This window comes from Vicugna pacos, chromosome 9, assembly GCF_048564905.1.
Source record: "Vicugna pacos chromosome 9, VicPac4, whole genome shotgun sequence".
NCBI lineage: Eukaryota > Metazoa > Chordata > Mammalia > Artiodactyla > Camelidae > Vicugna > Vicugna pacos.
In genome coordinates, this window is record NC_132995.1 from 7778367 (window position 1) to 7805647 (window position 27281).

Genomic DNA, 27281 nt, shown 5'->3' on the forward strand with positions numbered 1-27281 from the left:
TAAGGAATGAAATTTTTAATTTGAATTTATTTGAATTTGCATAGCCACAGACAGCTAGTGATTACCAGATTGGACAGCTTAGATCTGAAGGGCATTCCAGGCAGTGGCACCAGCTTGAGCGAAGGCCCAGCAGCATGAAAATAATCCAGCCCAGAGGATCTGTATTCATTTTCTGTAGCTGCTATAACGAGTTACCACAAACTTAGTGACTTAACACAAATTGATTCTATTAAAATTATGGAGGTCAGATGTCTAATATCAAGGTGTCAGCAAGTCTGCGTTATGTCTGAGGGGCTTCAAAAAAATCTATTTTCTTGCCTTTGCAGCATCTGGAGGCTGCCTGCATTCCTTGGCTTGTGGCTCCTCACATCACTCTGACTTCTGCTTGCACTGTCTTATCTCCTACTGACTCAGCGTCCTGCCTCCCTCTTGTCAAGACCCTCGTGATTACACTGGCTCACCCAGGTAACCTAGGATACTCTCCATGACTCAAGAGCCTTTGCATAAGCACACCTGCAAAGTTCCTTTTGCCAAATAAGGTCATATATTCATAGGTTCAGGGCATTAGGATGTGGACCTTACTAGGGGCCACTGTTCTATTCTGTCTCCCCCAGGGTCTGAGCAGCTAGAATGTAAGTGTACTCAGTGGTGGAAATAAGCCTCAAATACCAAGCTGAGGGGCTTGGACATAGCCTTGCCTTCAAAATAGATTCACAAGTTGTCAACCTCTCTCCACCTCTGCTGCTATCCTTATCCAAGTCACCACCACCTCTTGCTTGGACTATTGCAGTAGCCTCCTCATACCTGCAGTGGCTCCTAACTTTCCTCCCCCTCCTCCATAGTCCAGTCTCCACCAGCAACCAAAGGGATCCTATCAAAATCCAAGTCAAATCAAGGCATTCCTCTGTTCAGAATAGGCTTGTCTGACTGAAGGGGAAAAAAATTGCAGAATGCTCAGTTAAATTTGAATTTCAGATAAACAAATCATTTTAGTATAAAAATGTCTCAAATATTGCATGGGCCATACTCTTGCTAAAATGTTGGTGGTGGTTGTTGATCTGAAACTCAAATTTAATTGAGTGTTCTGTGTTTTATCAGCTAATGATAGCTCAGAATCCTCCCAAGGATCCCCAAACACCTGCTGTGACCTACAAGGTTTTCAAAGTCTGCCCCCCACACTCTCTCTCCCTTCATCTTACCCTACTCTCCCTCTTACTCACTCTGCTCCATCCGCACTGGCCACTTCACTGTTTCTGGAATATGCCAAGCACATTCTGCCCCAGGGCCTTTGCACTTGCTGTTCCCTCTGCCTGGAATGCTTTTCTTCCAGTTTAAGCATGACTCCTCCCTCCCTTCTTCAAGTCTTGGTTCAAATAGTATCTTTCCCAAGGGGCCTTGCCTGGATGACCTATATCCCTGCCCCATTCAGCTCTCTTTATCCCATTTAGGTTTCTTAGCATTTATTATCACTTGACATATTCTGTGTTCCTTTATTTCTTATTATCTGTCTTCCTCCACTAAAATGTCAGCTCTCTGAGGGCAGGGATCTGTGTCTGTTTTGGTCACTACTACATACCCAGTGTCTATAATAGGGCCTTTCACATAGCTGGTGCATAATGAATATTTGCTGAATGAATAAAGAACTATATGACAATAGCATTGAGCCCCTGGATCCAGCTATGCCTGAAGCCAGTATTGTGAAATGGGATAGGAGGATCCAGTCCCGTTTCCTTTTAGCCTACACCTCCATTTCTGAGACCAGGTCATGGCTGGTGGATTTCTTGCTGACCACACTTTCATCCTCGCTCTCTGACTCCTTCAGGGCCCAGCCACATGCAGCTGGCAGTGACCGTTGGAGCTGAGCCCGCCCAAAATACAGGAAGAGCATGGGATTGAGGCAGCTGTGAGCAAGGGCAAGGCCCGTGATCAAGGGTTCAGCACGCAGGGCCCCGGCCAGGAGCACAGAGTGTGGGGCAGCCACAGTGAGAACCAGCCCCAGCATGTGGTAGGGGGCCCAGCAGACAAAAAACCCCACCACAACAGCTGTGCCCAGTGGCCATCGGCATTGGGCCGCACGGCACAGGAGGGCACTGTGGCAGCTGGCCACGACCATCAGAGGCCCCAGGAAGCCAAAAATAAACCGGCTGGCAGTCACTGAGTTCTCCGCCACGGCTGAGCCGCCGTAGTCCACCACACACTCCATCCGGGGTGGGAAATGCTCCTGGCGCAGCCGGCGGTAGATGGCCGAGGGCACAGTGAGCAGCAAGGCCAGCACCCAGGCTGCCGCACAGGCTCCCTGCACCCGGCACGCCCGCCGCGCCGCACCCCCCCAGCTGGGCCTGAGGGCCAGCAGGCAGAGGTCAGCGCTGAGAGCAGCCAGGAGGAGGACACTGGCGTACATGGAGAGCAGGATGGCAGAGGGCAGGGTGCGACAGCCCACAGACCCGTACAGCCAGCGGCCCTGGTGGGCGATGGGCACCGCCAGGATGGGGAGAGACAGACAGCAGAGCAGGTCCGCGACAGCCAGGTGGAGGAACCAGGTGGCACCGACCCTCTGGCGGGCCTCCTTCCGGGTCACCCAGGCCACCATGGCATTGCCGGGCACCCCCACCAGGAAGACCGCAGCATACAGCAAGAGTGGGGCCGCCTGGAAGGGGTCGATCGAGACGCAGGCGCCATCAACACAGTCCACGGGGAGATCCGGAATCTCGCCGTAATCCCCATACTCGTTGATGAGAGACGTGTTCTCCATCCAGGCCCCAGACACCTGGGCAGGAGAGAAATGGCATGAAACCTCGGAGACGGAAACTCTCAGACTGTTGGAATCCTAGGGTGTAGGAACCTTAGCCCATTATTACCATCTTGGAAACCAGGATAAGATATTACAACTCCGGTGCATTAGAATATTGGAATTCTAGAATATTACAATGTTACGGTTCCCACTTATTAGCATCCTGGAATTCCAGAATACTACAATGTTAGAACACTAGCGTACTAAAAATCTTGGAATTCCAAAATATGAAACTGTGAGAATCCTAGCCATTTGTTGTTTAGAAATCTAGGGCTGCCCTGTCCAATCGAACTTTCAGTGCTGATGGAAATATTCCACATCTGCTGCCCAGTACGGTAGCTGCCAGCCACATGTGGCTAGTGAACATTTGAAATGGGGCCAGTGCAACTGAAAAACTAAATTTCCAACTGCGCTTAATTTTAATTGATTTAAATAGCTACACGTGGCTAGTGGCTCCCTTATTGGAGGGTGAAGTTCTAGACCATTGAAATATTAGAACTCTAGTCCATTAGCAACCTAGAATCCTAGAATTTAAAATACTGGGCTCTTAACACCCGTCAAGATGGGAAAAGGTTAATATGTCTTCACAGCAAAAGTATTTTTCTTGATTCTTCTTCAGCTGTATTTTCGAATCTTGATGCAATAAAAATGTACCTCTGGGTCAAATTCATCATCTTTTTTTTTTAACATAAGCTAGATCATAGGAAAATGTGCAGACAGCTAAGTCTATGCATCACACAGGTACACTCGCTGGGTTTCAGCTGAACACATCTGTGTCACTGGCACCCAGATTGAGAAACGGCATATTTCTAGAATCCTGCTAGAGCCATTTTTTTAAAGTAATGACAATTAAGAAAAACAGGAGGAATAAAATTTTGAATTCTCTACCATTCATTCATTCACTCATTCACACATATATTTGGCACAGCTCCCGAGTACCTGTTCTGTTACTAAATGCACAGCAGGGGACAAGACAGACAGAATCCTCTTTCCCTCCAGAGCCAAATTCCTGATGGGAAGAGTCAGATAGAAAAGTAACCAGTAAGTAAAACACACCGTATTTTAGAAGGTGATCAATGCCATGGCAAACAGAAGGAAAAACACACTCACACAGGGAACTTTTAATTTCCTATGTTGGAATTTTAAATGAGGGGTCAGGGAGGAATTCTCTGAGAAGGTGACATCTAGGCAAAGCTGGAAAGGAGGTGAAGGAGGGAGCTTTGTGGGGCTCTGGGGGAAGAGGAAACAGCCAGAATAAAGGCCCTGGGGGCAGGAACATGATGGTTGTGTTCAAGGCACAGAGAGGAAGCCAGCACGGCTAGAGTGGAGTAGATGGGGTGGGGGGAGGTTAGAACAGAGAGATAGCAGTGGTCACGCAGGCACTGTAAATTCTTTATCTTTTATTCTGTGCAAAATGGGAGCCATGGGATGGTGCTGATAAGTTGCATTGTCTATCATAGCAATAATAATCATAACGATTATTATTATTATTATTATTATTAGGCACCATCTGTTGAGTACTTTTTGTTATGTGCCAGGCATTGCTCCAAGCACTTTTAAATGCCATATTGTTTAGTCCTTATAACAACCCTCTGATTTTCACACTATTATTATACCCATTCTGCAGATGAGAAAACTGAGGCACAGAGCTGTTAAGTCACTTACCGAATATCACTCAGCTAAGCAAGTAACAGAGTCAAACTGTGTTGGTCCCAATCTGGAACTCCGGGCCCTAAAATATCATTATCCCAAAATCTTAGGTTCAGGCAAACTGCAAAGCAGGATGGCCAGTGTCCCTGAGCAGACCGGGCTCTGTGACTCTGGATGAGCAGTTTCAGTTGGCTCTCTCTCTGTCTCCTGGTCTGGGAAACGAGGTACCGAGATGAACCTACCTCACCGGTTTGGGGAGGCCTTGAAGAGTCAGTACGCATAAAGCACGTGGCACAGAAGCAAGGGCTACGGGAGACAAGGTAAGCCGTCCTGCATGATGTCACAGTGACCTGAGCCTGCGGCTCTGCTGATTCTTATGGGCTGACTGGCCCTGCCCAGAACTCCAGCTGGAGATGATCCAACAGGAAAGACAGAGGGGAAGTTGGGGCACTCCCCTGCGCAGTCACCCCTGCCAATCAGCTGCTAAAAAGCCAAGCCACTTTGTGTGTGTGTGTATGTTTGGAGCTTGACCCTCTGCTTTCACATCATTTTCATCACTAGAGTGAAACACATTCAGGCTGTAATAAGCTACATTGGGAAAGAATTTGGGGTGGGGAGGGTATAGCTCAGTGGTTGAGTGCAGGCTTAACTGGGTTCAATCCCCAGTACCATATAAATAAATAAATACCTAATTACCTCCCCCACCAAATCAATAATAAATAAAAATTTTTTAATGGTTAGGATGATGGAATAAGTAAATAATTATGGCAACTTCCTCTCAAAAAAAGAATCTGAAAATATATGTATGTATATCATAACTGAACCACTTCACTGTACACCTGAAACTAACATGGTAAATCAACTACACTTCAATTAAAAATAAAATTTAAAAAAAATTCAAATGCTCACGAGCTGTGTGGCCTTGGGCAAGTCACTTGACCTCTCTGTGCCTCAGCTTCCTCATCTGCACCTCAGCTTCCTCATCTGCAAAAGGAGAATAACATACTTACCCTAGAGAGTGTTATGAGAGTTCATCACGTTAACAGGCATAAATTACTGAACACAGTGCCTGGTCCACAGCCAGCATATCTAAGATGTGTTAGCCGCTGGTATTGAGATCCAGGCCACCCTCTCCTCTCACCCTGAGACCCCACCCTTCGCAATTCTTCCTTTCAAATCTGAGCTTTCTGTGTGTAAGCAACTCAGTCTATGGTATTTCCCTTTCAATATATTAAGCAGAAAAGGGAGCGTTCAACACCCGCTGTGCCATCTCTTAATCTTTTCCATTGCATGTTCCTTAGATCTGTTTCCCCATCTGGACATGTGCGGGCTCCTTTCTTCATAATAGCTTCGAAGTCACTCCACTGGCTGAGCGTGTCATACTTATTAACCAGCCTCGGACTAAAAGACATTTAATGATCCTCATGAGTAACATTATGATATCATTATTATTTGGTATATCAAATAAATTATACTTATTTAGATACAATATAATTACCATTATTATTATTCTGTAAGAATTCGAATAATAGATGGCATTTATCAAGTGCCTATTAGGTACCAGGTATACCCCTTAGAACAACCCTAGGAGGTAAGTACCATCATTATGCCCATTTCCCCGGCACTCAGCAGGTTCTTAGTTGATATTTATTTGGTGAATAAAAGAATGAAGAAGGAAACTGAGGCACAGAGACACAAAGGGGTCGCTTAGATTTCTTCCAGGTCCTTGAGATCACAAGCACCCCTGTGTGAACTCACACATGTGTCTGTGTATCAGCCAGTCTGGCTGGAACTTCTGCTCTGGGAAACCGTGGGGCAGTATCTGCTGAAACTGATCATATGATACCTTGCCCCCTTCCCAAAGAAGCACACAAAAGCTGACCAAAAGAAATGTATGTACCAGAATGTTCACAGCAGCCCAAGATGTAAACCGTCCAAATTTTCACTCACAGGAGAATGAGTAAACACATCGTGGAATGTTCTCTAACCATGGGAATGAACAAACCACACAGGAGAATGTGGATGGACTTCATAAATATAATATTGAGGAGAGAGAGGCAGACACACAGAGAATTTACTGAATCCCTTTCCCATCAAGTTCAAAAGTGAGGAAAAGAATTCTATGTGGGGGTGGGGAGTGATGGGTGGAGGGGGGACCATGCAGATATGCGTAACTGCCCAGTTCTCACATGTACAATTTTCTGTGTGTATGTTACATGTGAAAATAAAGTTAAAGGATCTTTCTTAAGGCGAATCGCTGAGTTGAATGAAGGGCATGTTTGGTGGATTTCCCAGAAGCTACCAGGGTCCCCGTAGGTTTGGGAAGGGGGTTTCCTATACACCTGAGTATGTGGATATATGTGGATGCTTTGACAAAAGGCTTTCTGTTGGGCTGCCTGAGTAAATTCCAAGGGTCTGAGATTCTGATGTGGATTCCAGAGTGATGATGGTAAGATTCCACTCCTCAAATTCTAGTTCTGATTCCCAGATTCTGAAAATAATGAGTCTGAAAAGCCAGGATTATGAAATGCGCCCTCTCTGCCTCCATCTTTCCCTCCCTCCTTTCCTCCATCCTTACCGTCTCTTGCAGGATGGTCCCCAGGTTAGCCAAATGCCTTTTGGGAGCACGATCCAGGCCCACAGCCAGGACCTGAAAGATCTGAGGTCTCTCCCCGGCGTCTAGCAGCTGGTGAATTTCTGCAAGTTGGTCTCATTTGCCAGGGTCCTCCTGGGACTTAGCTGGGCACTGCCACCTCACAGGCCCCAGGCAATCCTCATAACCAGGGAAAAACAGGAATGGCCTTTTCCTCCTCCCAGGGTGTGTGTGTCCTGTACTCTTCCCATGACTCACATATCCCCAAATTACCAGGCAGCAGGGAAGGCCAGAGAGGGAATGGGTGTGTAGAGAGCTGACCCAGTGTCCCTAACCGCAGTCTCAATGTCACCGGCTTCCTGGAAGCCAGTCTTACGTGTGGTTTGACCTTCGAGGCCTGGGGGTCTTGGCCTGGAATCACTGTCCCCGCGGGGCCCTCTGAGGTCTTCCTTACCAAACCCCCACTGCCTTCTGCCCCCACCCCCGCCCCAGGCTCCAGCTGTGTGCCCAGCCCCTCCTTCCGCCCTCCACAGAGCCTCCCACCTCCCAGGTTCTTAGGGAAACAGCTCAGAGTCACAGCCTCCAACCAAAAGACCCAGGCCGCCCAGCTCAGGGCCTGAGGCTTCAGAGGCAGACAAAACACAGACACGTCCTATCTCCTCCATGCGCCTCTGTTTTCTCTCTTTAAAACAAAACGGACATTGAGCATAGTGGTTCCTAACCTCCCTCCCAGTCCAGCACAGAGGCTGAAGATGTGAATTTGATAGCTACAGCGATAAGGTACAAATTCCAAGTCCCCCCGTTGACGAGTTCCTGGGCCTCAATCCTTCTGAGCTTCAACTTTCTCATCTGTGAAGTGGGCATTTTAGCTGTGAGCCTTAGCTGATAGGTGAAGAGATTTAACAGTGCCTGGCACACAGAATATGCTCTGTCCATGTTTGTTAAATTAGCAACCACAAAAAGCATATGATATCAATTCCTAAAATTTACATTTGAGGAATGCAGGCTGGGCAAGAGGAAGTGGCTGTTTACTCCAACTTCGGAACCCTTTATTCAGCAGTTTGGGGTGTTTGCACTTTTCTACGTGTGCTTTAGTGGTTGGGGGACCCATTTATACATTTCTTTTGTTGTTTAGTTTAGAGAATAAATTCGCGTTGTTAGAGGAAGTTGTTCATGTGTCAAGAGACTGGGACTTAAAAACAACAAGGTCCTACTGTTCAGCACAGAGAACTATGTTCAGTATCTTGTAATAACCTATAATTAAAAGGAATATGAAAAGGAATATATGTATGTATATATCTAACTGAATCACTATGCTGTACACCAGAAACTAACACAACATTGTAAACTGACTATACTTCAATTAAAAAAAAAAAGAAAGAAATCTAAAGAGACTGGCAATCACAGTGGGAACCGGGGCATCTCTGGGTGACCCTGTCTTGGCTGAACTTGGTCCCAGATCTCAGCAAAGGCAAACATGCCTCTGCCCTGTCCCACCACGTTCTGGGGGCGGACCCTCCTGCTCCCACACATCCCGCCAGCCCAGGCCCCCGTGGGAACCCGCCCTGGTCAAAGAGAGACAAACACGAGAGAAGCCCAGGGTGGGCACTGTCTTTCGTCAGTCCAAACTTTTCTCTGATCTTGAGTTTCCAGGAGTGTGTTTCTTAGACCTTAGAAGTCCTCAGCTACGGAGCGTCCGGCGTACATTTCTCAGATTCTGGGAAGCTAAGGTTTTCTGGTGTCTCTAGAGTTGGGGGCTCTTACCTGGGGCTCTGGGGGATGCTGTGAACAGGGCGGGGGCACAGCTGTTATAAAAAGAAGTAGCTGTTTGGGGAGTGGGAGTCCTTTTACAGACACCCTGTGCGATGTGGAGTACTCGTCCCTCAACGCTGGAAGAACCTGACAATGAAGACAATTATTAAGTTAACCCATATGAAATTGCCATTTTTGTGGATCAAAATTGGTTGCATTCCAGCAACTGTGGCAACAGAAAGCAGATTAGTGATTGCCAGGGCCTGAAGGGAACAGGATATGGATGGGGTGTAACTGCTTAACGAGAATGCTATTTTTCTTTCCAGGTGATGAAAATGTTCTGGAACTTGATACTTTGAGGTGACAGTTGCACAATATTGTGAATATACTAAATGCTACTAATGGTGAAATTTACATTATGCACATCTTACAATTTTTTAAAAGTGATAAGGAAACAAACTGTTATACCACCTCACCCCAAATTAGGATGGAGTCTGGCAATTTCATAAAGTTCAGCCTAATGGAATTCTAGAACCCTGAAAGGGTGAGTGGAAATCAGTCTCTTCTGAACAATGCATATTATTACATGATATTTGATGCATGGAAAAGAGTGCCAGTAACGTGTAAATTATAAAGTACAACAATTAAAAAACTTCTATAAAACCACCAACCATCTTAGACTCTGAATATCTAGATCAAGAGTCAGTAAACTTTTTCAGTGAAGGAACAGAGAGTAAAGATTTTCATTTTTGCTGGTCAGGAGGTCACTCCTGTTCTCTGGTGGAATGAAAGCAGCCATAGACTGAATGGCGTGGCTGTGTTGCAATAAAACTTTATTCACAAAAACAAACAGTGGGCCAGATTTGGCCCACAGGCTGGAGTTTGCTGGCACCTGATCTAGGTCAAAGACTATGAGCGCTAAATTGTTGGAATCACAGACTCTCAGAATGTTGGAATCATGGGCTATTTGACCCAAAGAATCCTACAATGTTTGTCACAAACTACTAAAGCTCAGGATGTTAGAATGTCACACCAGAACCTCCGAGTTAGAAGTATAGAGTTCCAACTGTTCAATGTTAGAATTTGGTAGATGATCTGAACATCAGGCATGGAATTCTAGCCCTGAGCTGTCCTTTATGGTGGCTACCGATCACATGAGGCTACATTAAATAAAATGAGATGGATTTGAGATGAGAGATGCTGTGACTGGAAACTACACACGAGATTTGGAAGATGTGGTGTGGAAAAAAAAAAGAATGTGAAGTCTCAATAATTGTTCATATGGGTCACATATCAAAATGATCATACTTTCAATAGATGTGGTTCAGTAAAAGACAGCACCAAAAGTCGTTTTACCTGATCCTTTTTGTTTGTCTTTGCTTGACTGCTGAAAAATCTAAAATCATGCTTGTGGTTGACATTATAGTCCAATTAGACAACATGAATCTTGAGTAATATCCTCCTGAAGGTTTGAGATGTGGTACCTTGGAAGGTCATGTGGCACAGATGCAGGGGAGGAGACTCTGCCCCCTGGCCTTGGGGAGCCAGGTCTCAACAACAGGTGGGTGGGTGACCAGGGACTTGGAGAGCAAGGGTAGGAACACAGACAACTCATCATGCACTTCCTATCCCTACCACTTCCTCTCTGGAACTTGCTGACCCAGCAGATTCCCCAGGCCCCAGATTTCGCAATCTCCTGGCCCTTCAGCCACTTCCCTCTTGGGCAGTGTTGATCAACACCAGGCTGAGGCTGCCTCAGAGAAGCCACCTGGATCCCATGTGCTTGCCTCCAAGTGTTTCTAGAAGACAATTGTGGGACCCAGCTCTCAGGAAGCATTTCCTTTCCATATCAGGGGGAGGGAAAGACCCCACTGCCTACAGCCCACTCCCCAAAACCAGGAAAGCCAGAGGGTGTCCTGGAACAGAGATGGAGTAGAAGTGTGGGGAGGCAGAGGAAGAAGTCAAGGAGGACTTCCTGGAGGAGGCTGCACCCTGAAGGAAGGTAGAATAGGGACAGGGAAGGTCTTTTAAAACCTGACCGGACAGCTAGGAGATCAGACAGAAAGACAGGCAGGGATTCAAATGAGAGAGGATGGAGGGCTTAGATCAGGAAGTATGTGAGGTGGGAAGACGGTGGCATCCAGCACGGGTCCCAGGTGCAGGCTGGCATGATGGCATGGATGGTGGGGCCCCCCAGGATGGGGATGCAGGGGTGAGAGGAGGTCTGGGAGAAGATGCCCAGGTCATTTTGGGCGAGGCAGGTGCAGACGTCATACCCTGAAGAGAGAGAGCGCTGTGAAGTATTGGATGAAGACACAAAAGTAAGAAGCATGTTTAAGAGAAAACTCTAGAAACCCAACATTTAAATATAGAGGAAGAAACTCTGTGGAGGAGGGTGGGAAGAATCACTCAGAGAGGGAAGAGTATAACCAATCAGGCTTGGAGCCAGCCAGGGAGGAAGCCCGAGCGGCCAGGAAGAAGGCAGCAGGGGGATGTGGGCTGTCCAGATAGAAGGGACATCCAGGATCAAGAGGATCTTCAGAGGAGGTCCCAGACCTGATGGTAGCTGGGGCTCAGGTCTTCCCCCAACAACCTTGCTACCAGCAAATCGGCACAGGTACCAAAACCACACACAGCCTCTTCTGGAAGTGCAGCAGAACACCCACCCCTATAGCTGCTCCAGAAGCATCTTTAAATAAAAATTGTCCCCAAGGCAGACAACACAGCCATAGCAGGATTCAGCCACGTTTCCCGTCGGATTCACACAAAATCCCAGCCCAGTGCCCCATCCTGAAAGCTGTTTCCTGGACTCAGTCAGCTCTTGCCAACAGGGAGAGGCAGTGGATCCCTGTGTCATTGGATTCAGGGGCCACCAGCTCCATGTGGCTTCTGGGCACTTGAAACGTGCCAGTCTGAATGGAGATACACTGTGTCACACACACGGGATTTTGTAGACTTAGTACCAAAACAAGAATGTAAAATGTAAAAGACCTCAGTAATAATTTTTCACACTGATTACAAGTTGAAATAAAAATATTTTGGATCTATTGAATTAAGCCAAATATATTATTGACTATATTATCATTCTTATATATATCATATATCTTTATATATAGTGATATAACATATTAATGACATCAATATTATGATAATATATTCATACATATATTAATATAGTATTAATATGTGTTATAACATGATATTATGTGTTCTGTATTTCTCATTTATATGTATTTCTATATTATGTAATTATAAATATAACTTATATAATTGTATAACATATTGCTATTCACATAATACATAATCACATGATATATAATAAATTTTTAGAAATTGAAATATAGCTGATTTACAATGTTCTGTTAGTTTCAGGTGTACAGCAAAGTGATTCTGTTATGCATAGTTATATTCTTTTTCATATTCTTTTCCATTATAGTTCATTACAAGATATAAAGTAAACCATTATAATATAATTAATACAGCATTCATTTCATCATTGTTAGTATAACATATAATTGTATCACATTATTAAATATATTACTATTATTTCATCCATTTCATATGAATTTTTTAAGGTAGCTACTAGAAAATTTTAAACTACTTAAGGGGCTCACATCGTATTTCTGTTGGACAGTGCTGGCCTGTACAGTATTTCTAGCCATCTACACACACACACACACACACACACACAAAACACTAAGCAGGAATGTGTCCAACTCCATTATAAACAACACATTTCACCATTTATTATTTTTTATTTTCAGTTTTCAAGTGGTGCACACTAGTTTTTTTAAAAGTCCAAAGATTCACAGAGAAAAAAATGTGACAATGAGTGTGTATATGTCCATGAATGACTGAAAAATTGTGCTGAACACTGGAATTTGACACAACACTGTAAAATGATTATGAATCAATAAAAAATGTAAAAAAAAAAAAAGAAAATACTCAGGAGATGCTCAGCAAAAAAAATAAAAAATAAAAAATAAAAGTCCAAAGATTACACACTGTATAAGTCCATTGATATAACATTTTTGAAAGGACCAAAGCACAGAGATGGAGAGCAGCCTCGTTTGTGGCCCCCAGGGGTTCGAGATAAAACTGGGGAGGGTGGAAGGAAGTGGGTGTGGCTAGAAAAGGGTGTCACGAGGGATCTTGGCAGTGATGAAAACGTCCTGCCCTGCGGCCATATTCATGTCAACATCTCAGCTGTGATATCGTAACATCGTTTTGTAAGATGTTGCTAGTACAGGAAGCAGGTCAAAGGTACACAGGATCCCTCTGTATTATTACTTACAACTGCATAAGACTCTGAATGACACAGCATTGTAAAATGACTATAACGCAATAAAAACAAAGTTTTAAAAAAAGACTCTAAATGAAATCAAAAGAAAACATTTCATTTTTTCAAGTGCAAACAAAGCAGCAACTGAGAAAGTAAAACAGCAAATTCCCCTGTGACACCTCCACCCTGGAGGTTCCCAACCAGCGTTTCCCAACCCCAGGTGATTTCCTCACTGCCTGCTTTTTGCCATAACCACATCGCATCTTTTTACTTAATACTTTAATAAAAAAAAACCTAGTTAGGTAACATATTAACTTATTGTTTTCCTTTAAATCAACTCACTTTCAAAAACTGAATATTTTCGCTTTACCCTAAATGAGAATATCTTTTGAGATGCCAGTTAAAATTTTTTTCCCAACTCTCTATAAAATAAATACAGAACGATGTTTTTTTTAAGGTTAGAATGTTTCTGTTTGTCTGCCTTCCGTGTAGCTGACGTATTCTTGTCACTGTCTCCGCACACAAACGTATTGCTTGATGGGAGGGCTCCAGGTAGACTGGTTTCTGTTTGTTTTCCAAAGTCCTTGGATGGAAAGAAAGGCTGAGTGTCCTTGGAAGGAAGTGTTTATCTTGGAAATGAGGAATGATGGGAAGAGTTTGCCTGGAGAGGAGGGACGAGTTGGGGAAAGATGGAAGGATGAAGGAGAATTCACTCAGACAACACCACCTTGCCAAGGGCTGAGTTCAAATAAGCAGAAAGCGAATGGATAGGAAGTCTGGTGGAGCGCCGGGAATATAGTGGCCTGGGAGGCCTCCCCTCACACCGTCTGGCTCTTCAGGGCTGGGGTGTCCACTGTGGAGAGGGTGACGGACTTGCTATCCCTGTGCACGGACTCTTCGGTCAACACATTCCGGAGTCTGGAGGGGAGAGTCTTGAGAAACCGGGCGTGGAAGCCTTGGGCGGCGAACACGTAGATGATGGGGTTAATGCAACAGTTGATGTAAGCTAGAGAGACGCACAGGGCATCCAAACTGGACACGAGCTTGTAGCTGTCCAAGTGCCGTTTGAACAAGGCCAGCATCAACCCTGTCACCTGGTAGGGCAGCCAGAAGACAAAGAAGCTGGTCACCACGGCCACCACCACCTTGAGCGTCTTGGTGGAGCGGGTGGCACTGCGGCTCCAAGCCCGGACCAGGAGGAAACTATAACAGATTGAGAGTGTGACCAGTGGCCACAGGAAACCCACGACAAACCGGAAGATGGCCACAACCCTCTCTACATACAAACCATCCTTGCCATAGTCGACAATACACATTATCTTGAATGGAAAGGGCTCTATGTGCATCCCACGAAATAAGAAGGAGGGGATGGTCAGAAGCAGAGCCAAGATCCAGGCCACACTGCAGGCCACCCAGGCCAGGAAGGACCCGCGGTAGTTCTGGCACCAGACAGGATTAAACACCAGAAGGAAGCGGTCAGCACTGATGGTGGTCAGAAGCAAGATGCTGGAGTACATGTTGAGCAGGATGAGTGAGGGCAGGATTCGGCAAGCGGCTTTCCCGAAGGGCCAGTGGTTGTGCTGGATGATGGATGTAAACAAGATGGGCAGTGCCAGGCAGGAGAGGAGGTCGGCCACAGCCAGGTTGAGAAACCAGATGGCATTGACGGTTCGCCTGGCCTCGGACCCAGTCACCCAGACCACCAGGGCATTGCCTGGAACTCCCACCAGGAAGACAACCGCAAAGATGACCAGGGCGATCACATCCGGAGTGTGCAGCCTGAGGGTTTTGGAAGAGTCATCCACCAGCACGTTGGGGTCTAGGTCCGAGATGTTATAATCGTAATAGAAGGTGCTGTTCTCCATGGAGTCCTGGGTGGAATCGGAGACGCAAGGAGAGTATGAGTCTGTAGACAGGCACCAAGGGGCCCATCAGGGCTGCGTAGTTTTGAACCTATCACTCCATTTCTTTAAGCGTCAGGTTTCCCCTGGGGAAATGAGGATGCTGAGGGCCGAGAGCCCTCTGGGGTGTCATACCATTTATCAAAATATTGAAAATCCTCCCAAGCTAATTAGTCTCCCTGCCACCCTGCCACCTCCTCTTGAAGTCCCCAGACTTCCCCAGGATCCAGCAACCAAAGGATTAAAGTCTGCCGCAACATTGAAATCACCATCCGTTCTGATTGGCCAGTACCCATGACACACTGCTTGTTAAATTTTTTTTAATGTATTTTTTCTTTTTTCTGTTTTTTTAAATGGAAATACAGGTACTGGAGATTGAACCCATGACCTCGTGCACCCCCCAAAAAATGACACGGTGGAAAAAAACTTGAATTTTAGATGAAGATAATCTGCTGCGGTTGTTTGATTTCTGACCCCATAGTTCTGCACAAGGAGACCTTCCCAGTCAGCCCACAGTCTGCATTCCCAGCTGGGCCGGCCTTTGCAGGTTGACAATAACATGCAAATGTATCAGGCAGCATGGACTTCTGTATAGTCATGCTGCAGGGAACTGTATTCAATATCTTGTAGTAACTTACGGTTAAAAAGAACATGAAAACGAATATATGTATGTTCCTATAGGACTGAAGCATTATGCTGTACACCAGATATTGACACAACATTGTAAACTGACTAGACTTCAATAAAAATATATTAAAAGATTAAAAAAAGGCAAGAAACTTTATTTTAAAAAAAGAGTATATGAGAGTTCTTTGTCTTATTCTTGTAATTTTTCTATGAGTGTGAAAATATTTCAGTTTGGTTTAAATTGTTGAACTATTTCCATTGAGAAGAGCCCCTGCCCTGAGCCAGTCACCCGTACCACCTCCACTCCCAGCACCTGCGCTTCCCATTTGCAACCTTGGGACCCCACTTCCAGTCCCCATGCTCCGATTACTGAAGAGTTAGTGCCAGGCATGGCAAGAAGCCTCAGATTCTGCTGGGCTGGGGGGTGGCACTCTGCATCTTAACAGGTTGTCAGATATTTTAAGTGCTGACCTTGAATGTGATACATGAAGCTAACTTTTGCCCTGCTGGTTTCACAAGCTCTTAGCCAGGCTTGGCTGCAGAATGACCCAGACCCCCAAAAGGGAAGCCTTTCCCCCACCTTCTCTCACCCTCATCATTCTCTCCTGCACCCCACCCATCAGCTAACAAATATCCTTCCCTGAAATGAGCTCACTCGACCCTTTCCTCTCATTGACTTCATGAATGCAGAAAAAAAAATGCTGATTCTAACCCTCTTGCGGCTTCTAGGATCCTCCCAATGCAAATGGCTTGTAGATTTTTGCTCTTGCAGCATCCCTGCAAAGAAGGGAAACAGCCCAAGTGTCTAGCAAGAGGGGACTGGCTAAGTTAATGATGGCACATCCAAGCAACGGAATATCATGCAATCATCAAAAGGAGGAAGTTTACGTAAGGATATGGAAAGAGCTCCAAGATCTAGGGTGAAAGAGAAAAAGTAATAACTAAACTGTGTGTGAAGCACGCTACCTGCGAAAGAGGAATCTCTCTACCCTCTCTCTCTGTTTCTCTCTCTCTCCCTTCCTCCCTTTCCTCTGTTTCTCTATCACATTATCATTCTGTCTGTCTCCCTCCGTGTGTGTGTGTTTGTTCGTGTATGCACAGACTAGCTCCAGAGGCAGACAGAGGAAATTTGTAACAGTGGTTGTCCCTGGGGAGAAGTAGGGGGTTAGACAGCAGTAGGGGGTTAGACAGCACGCATTGGAAGGGAGCTTTTACTACACATATACTTTTGTTCTTGTATGTAGAGCCACCCCAGCGAGTGCACACCACTCATTTTCCACAAAATGGATATTGTACAGAATATACACAACAATTCGTGGTTCTACCATTCTAGGAGTCTAGGAAAAATTCTAGGACTCTTTCTTCATCGCACAAAGATGAACTGGCTAGGGGACTGGCTCCTGACTTAGCTGGTATCTGCCCTGGGACAGGTTATGCTACCAGGAGAAATTAATCACCAGGATGGGGACTGAGAGTGTTCAACAGAGAATCAGCCTGATGTGGGATCAGGAGGAGGGTCTTGGAAAAATAAAACGGCAGCGCTGTCCAACAGAACTTTCTGTGCTGACGGAAGTGTCCTAGAAGTGCACTATCCAAGATGGTATGTTGAGTGCGTGGAAGGTGGCAAGCGTGTCTAGGAACTGAACTTTCAATTTTCTGTCATTTTAATTCAGTTTCAGCAGCTACCTGTGGCTGGAGGTGCCCATCTTGGGCAGGTCTGGAGCTCTTAAGAGATTCCTAAATGCTGGGCGCTATTCTCGGATGTTTCCCAGGTGTTAGTTTGTTAATTCCCTAACTGCAGCATTTATGCCCCAACAACCCAAAGGGTGAGGTACTTTTATTGTTCCTAAGTTCGTAGGCTCATTTTAAGAGCACTCGTCTGTGAAGAAAGGGCTCCAGTACAGAAGCTGGGAAGAAGAGGGGGTTGGAACGGTCCTGGTGAGGTGGACATGAATGGATCAGAGGAGACCAGGGTGAAGGAAGATGCGGTACTTAAGAGAATAGCAATCAGAATCGCTCAGATCTGTTCTAAGTCATTTTCATGTATCATCTAACTTAACCTATGGGACAACTCTATGAGAGTTGTTGCTATTACAACACCCATTTTACAGGTGAGAAAACTGAGGCTACAGACTGCTTAAGAGAACTTTCCAGTCCAGTGTGGCTGGCAGGTAGGCAAGACAAGGTTGGAGGATTGACAGATGCTATGTTAAAAATTAGGTATTTTATCCTAGGGTAATGGGGAGCCATGGATGGTCTTTGAGCTTCAGAGGGACTGGATTAGACTTTCCATTGAGAAAGATCCCTCTGGCCACTGTAAGGAGGTGAGACTAGAGGCAGGAGGACCAGAGAGGAGGCTGAGGCAAAGACCCAGGCCAGCGAAGATGCGGGCTGGGACAGGCATGATGACCAAGAAGAGGAAGAAAAGTAGGAAGACTTAAGGGCACGAGAAGAGAGAGGCATGACATGGCCACAGTCATGCAGCTGGTGGGTGGTAAACTCTGCCCCAGCCCCTTCCCTCCTTCTCTGGGCTTCAGTTTCGCCATCCTCACAGGAGGGAAAGTCCTGCCGACTATCCCCTCCATTACAGTGGAAGTAACAGACTCACTGAGGAGTGCTGGCAGAGCTAGTAAATACTCAGAAGACACCGTCTGCCTTTTCTTCTGGAACATCCCCTGCCCCATTCCAACATGGACACAACGTCTTTAAACAATCCACCCACAGAACCACATGGACCCATCCTAGGCTGAGTCATCTGAGAAACAGGATTCAAGGCTGGAGGGAGCATCTTAACTCAGATTTACCTTCTTGAATTTGCACAACCTTTGTTGAGTCAAAAATCCCTAAGCACAAAGAAACAGAAACATTTGCATTTTAAAAACCACACAGAAAAGATAAGTGTTGAGACCCTTTGAGGATGTGATGAGCTGCCTGTCAAGTTGGCACAAATTAAAAAGTTCCAAATGACTTTGCAGATGGGGGTATAGACCAGCAGACACTCTCAACATTCTGTCGATGAGGAACATACGTTGGTACAACCGGGGCGGTATCTGTTAAAATAAAAATTGCCCATGCCTTGGATTCAGCACTTGCAGTTCTGGAAATCCAGTTATAGGTCCAAAGATTAACTTTGGTTTTAAAGACAAAGCATTGAGAAAAAGTCTAAACCTCCATGGATAGCAAATGGAACCTCTCATTGGGATATCATACAGCTGATAAAAAGAAAGAGGTCATTCCCTTGAAATACACGGAGATGGTAACAATACCTTCCTCATACATTGTTTAAGAGGCAGGTAGTAGGGGAAGGGTACAGCTCAAGTGGTAGAGCACATGTGCAAGGTCCTGGTTTCAGTCCCCAGTACCTCCTCTAAAAATAAATAAATAAATAAACCTAATTACCTCCCTTCTGCCTCCCAAAAAAAACCTTAAAAAAAAAAAGATGAAATTAGCAATTGGAAAGTGCATAGCCCAGCACCTGGTATACAGTAAGCACTCAATAAATGTTGGTCAATAACATTATGTTATTCATGGGAAAAAAGCAAGATGTAGGATAGTGTGTAAAAACAGACCCTTATTTGTGGGGGCAAGAGAGAAAGGACAGACCCATCACATGCATTGAGCACCAACTGTATGCCAGGCACTGCTGTAACAGCTTCCCATGTATTATCTCACTTAATTCTCTCCATGATCTTATGATGCAGGATCTCGGTCTGTAGAGTTATTATCCCCATCTTGGAGATAAGGAGGAGGAGGCTCAGAAAGGTGAGTCTCTTCAGCTATTACACAGGAGAAGCAGGATTTGAAGCCCGTTTCAGTGTGACTCCCTATGTGTCCAGCTACTCCTTATTTCATCCCTATGCTGTCCTGCAGCACCTGTAGACTGTTTCCAGAAGAATCCACCACAAACTGGTGCCCACTGTGGCTCCTGGGGGCATTGACAAGGAGTCTGAGGCTCTGGGGAGGGGAAGGAGAGTGACTTGTCACTCCACATCCTTCGGGGTTAGGGATTATTTTACAGAAAGAAAAAGAAGTCGAAGGTCATCGTGGGCCCTATAATCAATCCGTTGACAATTTTACTCCTCTGAGATGAGGGCGAGGGGAGAAGAGGGGGCACCCAGGACAGGGAGAGGGAGGATGGAAAGGGAGAGGCAGGAAGAAGGGGGGAATTGGAAGAGTGGACAGCCCCCAGAAGGGAAAACACACGGGCAGCGGGCGCCTGCCCCACTGCCCCGCTAGACTCACCATCTTCAGGTCTCTCCCGGGTTCGCCGGTTCTCTGCTGATCAAAGGTCCCTCCTGCCTAAGGGCTGTGGTTTTTAAAGCTTCAAGGGAGGGTGCTGATAGCCAAAGAGGAAATGACCCATCTTTCCCCTCTGGAGTTCTTATTGGTCTCGGGCTCTTAGTGGCCTGGGACTCCTTCGGCCGGGCTCACACCCAGAGAGCTCTGAACACCGCCTCCTAGCCAGAGGGGAAGGCCGGGGCTCCAAAAACTGAGGAAGTCCCAGGTCCAGGAAGGAGAAAGCCAGAAGAAAGAGACCCCCGCCCCCTCGCTGCGTGGCCCCTCTTGCGGCTTGAGTTTCCCCATTTGAGACAATCTCTTTCCTTCCAGGGATGTCGGAGGTGCTGTGGAAAAGCTCAGGGGCCCAAATAGCTTAAAACTCCCTTGGTCCTGGGAAACAGGGACTGTGAGCCCCAGCTTCCCAGCCTGGTTGCTTGGAGCCCAGAGAGGCAAAGCAGGTCTGTGAAGGAGGCCCAGCCGTTGAGGACCATTCAGTCTTCCTCCCTAGGGTTTTGAAGTTCGCACCCCCACCCCCCAACCCCAGAGCCACCACCAGCCTTTGCAGCCCCATTCTGAGTTCTCCCAGAAACATGCTGGACTCGGGGGCTGGGAAGGAGCCTACTTACTGGTTTCCTATGGCTGCTATAACAAATGGCCATAAACTGGGTGGCTTCAAACAACAAAAACGCATCCTCTCACTGTTCTAGAGGCCATAAGTCAGAAATGAAGGGGCACTCTGCCGTGGGCTCCAGAGGAGAATCTGTTCCTGCCTGCCTCCTCCAGCTTCTGGTGACTCCCAGCATTCTTTGGCTTGGGGCTGCAGCCCTCCAGTCTCTGCCTTTACAGACACATCTCCTTCCCTCCTCCTGTGTCTTAAGTCTCCCTCTGCCTCCCTCTTATTATAAGGACCTTTGTCATTACATTTAAGGACCATTTGGATAATCCAGGATCTCCCATTTCAAGATCCTTAATTTATCTGAAAAATCCCTTTTGCTATAGAAGGTCAAGCCACGGGTTCCAGAAATTAGGATACGGACACCACTGGGAACCATTTTGCAGTCTACCACATGAGCGTGATTATTACAATGGGTGTAGAAACAGGTTCATTTTTCCCATACTTTTCTGTAACTCTACAATAGATCACTGATATCGTTCCTCCACAATTCATATTTTCCTACAGCAAGCTTCAATTTATGAAGATCTGGCTTTCTTTTCACCGCAAAGATGACCCATGCACCTTGTAAACATTTGAACAATCTAGAAATGCCCCCACCCCCACTCCCCAAAAAAGCACTGAAAAATCCCCTAACTTACATTCTTCTGCAACTCCCATTAGCAGTTTGGTGTGTATTCACCCAGACGTGGTGTTTGTATTCAGGGGTGCTCAGTGGACAGCAAATTTTAGTTCCACTGAATGAAGCCATACGTGTGGCCAACATGATTCAGCAAGGATTTTGAGGGTCTGTTGGTCGGGATTTGGTGCTGGTAGGAATGCGGAGTTGTTATACTCACCTTGACCTCAAGGAAGCACTTGAACTTGGGGAGGCTCAGGAGGCCAGGGCACACTCTCTTCATTTTTTAGGATTTTAGACCAAAGTTGTGCATTGCCTTAAAATCATGGATTTTTCTTTTTAAGTATAGTCAGTTACAATGTGTCAATTTCTGGTGAACGGCATAATGTCCCAGTCATGCATATACATACATATATTCATTTTCATGTTCTTTTTCATTGAAGGTTATTACAGGATATGGAATATAGTTCCCTGTGCTATACAGAAGAAATTTGGTTTTTATCTATTTTTTTATATAGTGGTTACCAAAAATCATGGATTCTTAACATTTTCTAGGTCCTGGTTCCTTGGAGAAGTTATGGACTGCTTCTCAAAATAACTTCTGCAACTTTTTATTTTGCTGTAATTTCAAATTTAAAGGGAAGTGGCCAGAATAGTCATAGCAGTAAGGAAATGTCATACAACACCTTATGAAATCCGTTGTCCTCATTCAGATTTCACTGAGGTTTCCAATGATGTGCTTGTATCACTATTTTTTTCAGAATAGTATTTTTGGAAATACATTTAAACACTTGGCATTGTCTTAACAGCATCATAAGTCGATTGTTAGTTGGAAACCGTTTATTTGATCATTTTCCTATTGTGACACTTCAGGTGGTTTCCCATATTTTTGTCCATACCATAGCGAGCACCCTTGCAAGGACATCCTGGTGCCTGTGTCCAAGGATGGATTGCAGATAACTCCCTAGAAATGGAATTGCAGAGCAAAGTGGGTGCACCCACTCTCAGTATTTGCCACCTTTCATGCTGATGTCTCTTCTTCCTGTTCTTCAAGACCTAGAACTGGGCTGTCCAGTCCAGCAGCCACCAGCCACCTGTGGCTACTGAATAATTGAAATGTGGTGAGTCCGTATTGAGATGTATCATGACTATAACACACACACCAGATTTCCAAGACTTACTGCAGAAAAAAAAGACTGGATTGTAAAAGAGCTCAACAATTTTTATATTGTATTACTGTTAAAACAGTAACCTTTTGGATGGATTGGGTTAAGCAAAAAATATTATTAGTTACAGTTGACCCTCAAACAAACCAGGGTTTAGGAGCACTGACCCTCAAGCTGTCAAAAATCCTGGTACTGCTCTCTCTGCCTCAAAAACAAAGGAGTTGTTCAATGACTCCCCCAAGGACAGGAAGCTGAAGCAGTTTGGATAGAATCAGGATTCAGATTCTAGTTCTTTTTTGTTTTGCTTTTTTTTTGTTATGGGGGAGGGGAGTTATTAGGTTTATTTATTTAGTTATTAATTTATCTATTATTATTATTTTATTTAATGGAGGCACTGGGGATTGAACCCAGGACCTTATGCATACTGAGCACGCACTCTACCACTGAGCTAGTCTCTCCCACTGACTCTAGTTCTTTTGCTTCTGCACACTGTGATCTCTAATCAAACGCAAACTTTTCCCCACACTTAGTTAATTTAAAGATCTGAGAAATGAAAATACAGGTGCTATATTTATTGGAAAAAAATCCCTCATGGAAGTGGATCTGTGCAGTTCAAGGATCAACTGTATATTATTGTTATTATTATGTATTAAACATCATTATATGTGACAACATAATATAAATATATAATATTAACATTATTACTATAAAATATATTTTAATAGCCTTGGTGTTAATCTAACATATAATTAGATTATTAAATATGTTCCTATTATTTCACCTGTTTCTTTTTACTTTTTTAACACAGCTACTAGAAAATTTAACAATACTGAGGATATGGGTTATAGCTCAGGGGTAGAGCACATGCTTGGCATGCACGAGGTCCTGGGTTCAATCCCCAGTGCCTCCATTAAGGGTGAAACATATTTTTAAAAAACAAAAAGAAAATTTAACATTACCTATGAGACTTGCATCTGTGATTCACATCATATTTGTGCAGGATGGCACTGGTCTCCAGCCACCACTAGCCCAGCCAGAACCTTTGTGAATTATAAAGAGGTGCCCTTTCCGGGCAGTTAGAGCCCCATGCCAGGGTGCGCGCGCGCGTGCGCGCGCGCACACACACACACACACACGGTTTGACCAAGAGAGCCATGTCTGCTTGTTTCCCATTCATTTCTCTCTCATATACCAGTATAACTCACAGCTTCCACTGTGGGGCTCTAAGGTGACAGTTCCAGCACTCACCACATCCCAACAGGAAGGGAAAAGGAAGTCAGGGTACTGATGTTCAATCCTTTTAAGGGTGAGACTCAGAAGTAACACACCAGGTGTTCCCCTCACAGCCCATTGGCTGGAACATGGTCACCTGACCACACTTAGCTGCAAGGAATGCTGAGAAACCTAATCTTGAGCTGGGTATCCCTGTGTCCTGTTAAAACTCTACTTCAAAAAAAGAACCCTCCTACATTGTTGGTGGGAGTGTAAATTGGTGGAACCACTATGGAGGGCAGTGTGGAGGGTCCTTAAAAAATTAAAAATAGACTTACCTATGATCCAGCAATCCCACACCTGGGCATATATCTGGAGAAAACTTTAATTTAAAAAGACACATGCACCCCAATGTTCATAGCAGCACTATTTACAATAGCCAAGACATGGAAGCAACCTAAGTGTCCATCAACAGATGACTGGATAAAGAAAATGTGGTGTATAAGCACACACACACACACAATAGAATATTTCTCAGCCATAAAAAAGAATGAATAATGTCATTTGCAGCAACAGAGATGGACCTAGAGATTATCATATTAAGTGAAGTAAGACAGAGAAAGACAAATATCATATGATATCACTTATATGTGGAAGCTAAAAAAAAATGATACAAATCGTATTTACAAACCAAAAATAGATTCATCAACGTAGAAAACAAACTATGGTTACCAAAGAGAAAAGGGCAGGGGAGGGATAAATTGGGAGTTTGGGGTTAACAGATACATATTACTATATATAAAATAGATAAACAGTAAGGACCTACTGTATAGCACAGGGAACTATATTCAATTTCTTGTAATAACATATAATAGAAAAGAATCTGAAAAAATATATATGTATGTATATATATAACTGAATCGTTTTGCTATACACCTGAAACTAACACTGTAAGTCAACTACACTTCAATAATAAACAAAAATAAAATAATCTCCAATGGACAAATGGGGAAATACAGGCTATAGGACAATTAGAAGTCCCGAGCAGCATCAGGAAGGGCTGCTTTAATTTAAACAAGACAATCTTATTTATTATTGCTTAAATAAGGAGTGTAACAGAGTGAAATGTGTGAGAGAATAAGGACGTGCCAATGATCTTCCTCTGGTTTGCTAAAGAGAATTCACATCTATCTACACATTCCAGAAAACAGGGATGTCCATTCAAATAATAGCACGAGAGCCATGCAGCATTAAGACAGACCACCGTGAAATGCAGGAGCAGCTCACAAAGCCACTCTCGCTCTGACACCACCTTCAAGTTTGAGGGTCCCCAAGACCACCCTCAGGTTTGATAATTTGCTAGAAAGACTCCAGAACTCTCTGAAAGCTGTGCCCACAGCTACAGTTTATTAGATCTAAAGGATAGAGAATCGGTCAAGGTAAGAGCTGCCTGGGGCAGAGTCCAGGTGAGTTCTGTACTCACAGTTTCCCATTGTCCTCTCCCCGAGAAGTCGTGGGAGGCTTTCTAAGTGACAACGTGTGACAACAGAGATAGAGCATTGCCAGCAGGAAATTCACTTCAGGCTTTGGCATCCAGTCTCTGCTGGGGCCTTGGCCATGTAGTCCTGGTTGATCACCAGTGTGGCTGGTCTCAGTCTCCAGCCCCTCTGGAGGTCTAGCTGATACCACGTGACCCAAAGTCCTCACCCTAAGTCACATTGCTAGACTGTCTGGAGTGGCCCAAGGCTCCAAGAAAACTAAGAAATTTTATCGGGCAGGACATTCCAAGGGCTTAGCAATTACCTCCCAGGAGCCAGAGCAAAGGCCAGAGTTCTCTCTGGGCAAGGTTAAATTTTTTACTAGACAACAGCCAACTATAATGATAGAGACTTTTTAGGGGTTAAAAGTTACTTACATGAGATATAACAAAATCTGAAGTTTGGATGTTTGATAAGATTCCTTTGTTAGAAATAATATTTATAGGGGCATTTTTATGATACAGGGTCATGTTTGCGTTCCTGAAACTTTGGAGGAAGAAGAAAAAGCTTTTTTCTTATCTTGCTGAGATTTGTTTTTGGCAGTAGTTAGAAAAGTCCTACAGTTTCAAAGTAGAGCATTGGGATTCCTTCCATCAGCACTAAGAGAAAAAAAAAATTGGTAAGCCTGACAACTCACCAAGTGGAAGAAGATACATATATCTTCAGCAAAAGATTTGTACCTAGACTCCATAAAGAATTTTTACAAATTATAAGAAAAAGACAACTCAGTAGAAAAATGGGTCAGAGGCTTGATCAGGTGCTTCATAAACAAGGATATCCAAGTAGCCAATAAACACATGGAAAGATGGTGATGACTTTCTGGGTCCACAGGGAAACACAAAGTAAATTCCATGTGGTTCTACTACAAACTCAACAGAAAGGCTATGATGAAAAAGAAAGAAATTGTCAAGTGCTGATGACAAAGTGAAGCAACCTGAATTCTCACACACACCTGGAGAGAGTGGAAAATGGGGCAACCACTTTAGGAAACTGTTGGATGTTTCCATTTACTAAAACTAAATACACCCCTGACCTGTGGCCCAGCAATCCCACTCCTGGCCATTTACCTGACAGAGAACCCAACACACAGCCAGCAAAATAATGTCTTAGAGTATTCATAGCAACTCTATTCATAATAACCAACAACTGGATGCCAACCTAAAGTCCTTCAACAGGAGAATGGATAAATAAATTGTACATTCATACAATGGAATACTATATAGCAGGAAAGAAGGATGCAAAAACTAGTACATGGAACAAACAACATGGCTGAATCTCAAAGCCGTTCCATTGAGCAAAAGAAGTCAGAAATTAAAGTGTTCATACTGTATATTTCTGTTTATATGAAGTTCAAGAGAAGGCAAGGCTGGACTTGGGTGACATAAGCCAGGATAGAGATTATTTTTCAGGTGTAGAAACTATAAGGGGCACTGGGGCAGAGGTGGATCTGGGGACTAGAAACTTGTTTTTTCTTGATCTGGATGTTGGTCACAGAGGGACATTCAACTGTAAAAATTCATTAAGCTACACCTTTATGGTTTGTGAACTTTTCAGTCTACATCCTATAACTTCAATAAAAGGTATTTTTTTAAGTGGGCCTGTGAGGCTTAACATTTACACAATGGAAAGGAAAGGAGTAAGAAGGGATTATGACCAAGTGGCATGTGGACTTGTGTTGCTTTGTGACCACAGTCCCTATGTCCATGCAGGGCCGATCCCATCTGGAGAGAGACAGGGCTGAGCAAGTGGCTGCAGCCACCACACCCCAAAGAGGAGCAGCTGTGGCCAGCCACCAGCCTGCCAGCAGCCGCAGGAAGCCTAGAGCCACGAGATGTTAGCAATCTATGCTGAGGCCCTCAGCTGTGGGCACAGTGGCCTCTGAGGCAGGATGTCGTGGCCCCATCAGCAGCAGTGTCTGGTCCCACACAGTGGTCCAGCCCTGGCCAGGTTGGCTCGGCGGGACTTCCGGCACCACGGAGCCTGAGAACCAGGGGGTGGCGATAAGTTCCAGGGGCGGGCTGGGAGGGAGAATTTGGGTGATGCATCATGGATAAGGTGTCTGGAGGGCTGGCAGAAGACACCGCCACCAGCAATAAGAAGAAGAATCAACACTCACCAAGCGATTGCCTAGTGCTGGGTGCTGTTCCAAGCGCTTGACGGCAACCAAAGCAGGTTAAGATGAGACGTGCTCACCTTGAC

At 44.9% G+C, this 27281-nt stretch overlaps 2 protein-coding genes across 10 annotated transcripts; both read right to left on the reverse strand.

Annotated features, from left to right (window-relative positions):
* On the reverse strand, nt 1–19853 carry C5AR2 (complement C5a receptor 2). 8 transcript variants are annotated; one of them, XM_015242941.3, is made up of 3 exons: nt 7020–7220; nt 3731–3800; nt 1–2767 (listed from the first exon to the last, which is right to left on the reverse strand). In XM_015242941.3, the coding sequence occupies exon 3, from the start codon at nt 2750–2752 to the stop codon at nt 1739–1741; it is 1014 nt and encodes a 337-aa protein (XP_015098427.1). In that variant the 5' UTR covers nt 2753–2767; nt 3731–3800; nt 7020–7220; the 3' UTR covers nt 1–1738. The 8 variants fall into 8 exon arrangements, with proteins under 8 accessions (XP_015098427.1, XP_072822875.1, XP_006208581.1 ...); XM_072966774.1 differs by lacking the exon at nt 3731–3800 and adding an exon at nt 5351–5425; XM_006208519.4 differs by lacking the exon at nt 7020–7220 and adding an exon at nt 4684–4770.
* Nucleotides 12522–27281, reverse strand: C5AR1 (complement C5a receptor 1). 2 transcript variants are annotated; one of them, XM_072966776.1, is made up of 2 exons: nt 27199–27281; nt 12522–14939 (listed from the first exon to the last, which is right to left on the reverse strand). In XM_072966776.1, exon 2 carries the CDS (start codon nt 14931–14933, stop codon nt 13887–13889), a length of 1047 nt encoding a protein of 348 aa, XP_072822877.1. In that variant the 5' UTR covers nt 14934–14939; nt 27199–27281; the 3' UTR covers nt 12522–13886. The 2 variants fall into 2 exon arrangements, with proteins under 2 accessions (XP_072822877.1, XP_006208747.2); XM_006208685.4 differs by lacking the exon at nt 27199–27281 and adding an exon at nt 19839–19913.

Excerpts from the sequence above, each read along its gene's own strand:
- C5AR2 (XM_072966770.1), bottom strand. The coding sequence starts at position 4,722 with ATGCGTACTGACTCTTCAAGGCCTCCCCAAACCGGTGAG. Across the intron at positions 2,768-4,683 it reads GGCCTCCCCAAACCGGTGAG|GTGTCTGGGGCCTGGATGGA; the intron begins GTAGGTTCATCT and ends TCTCCTGCCCAG.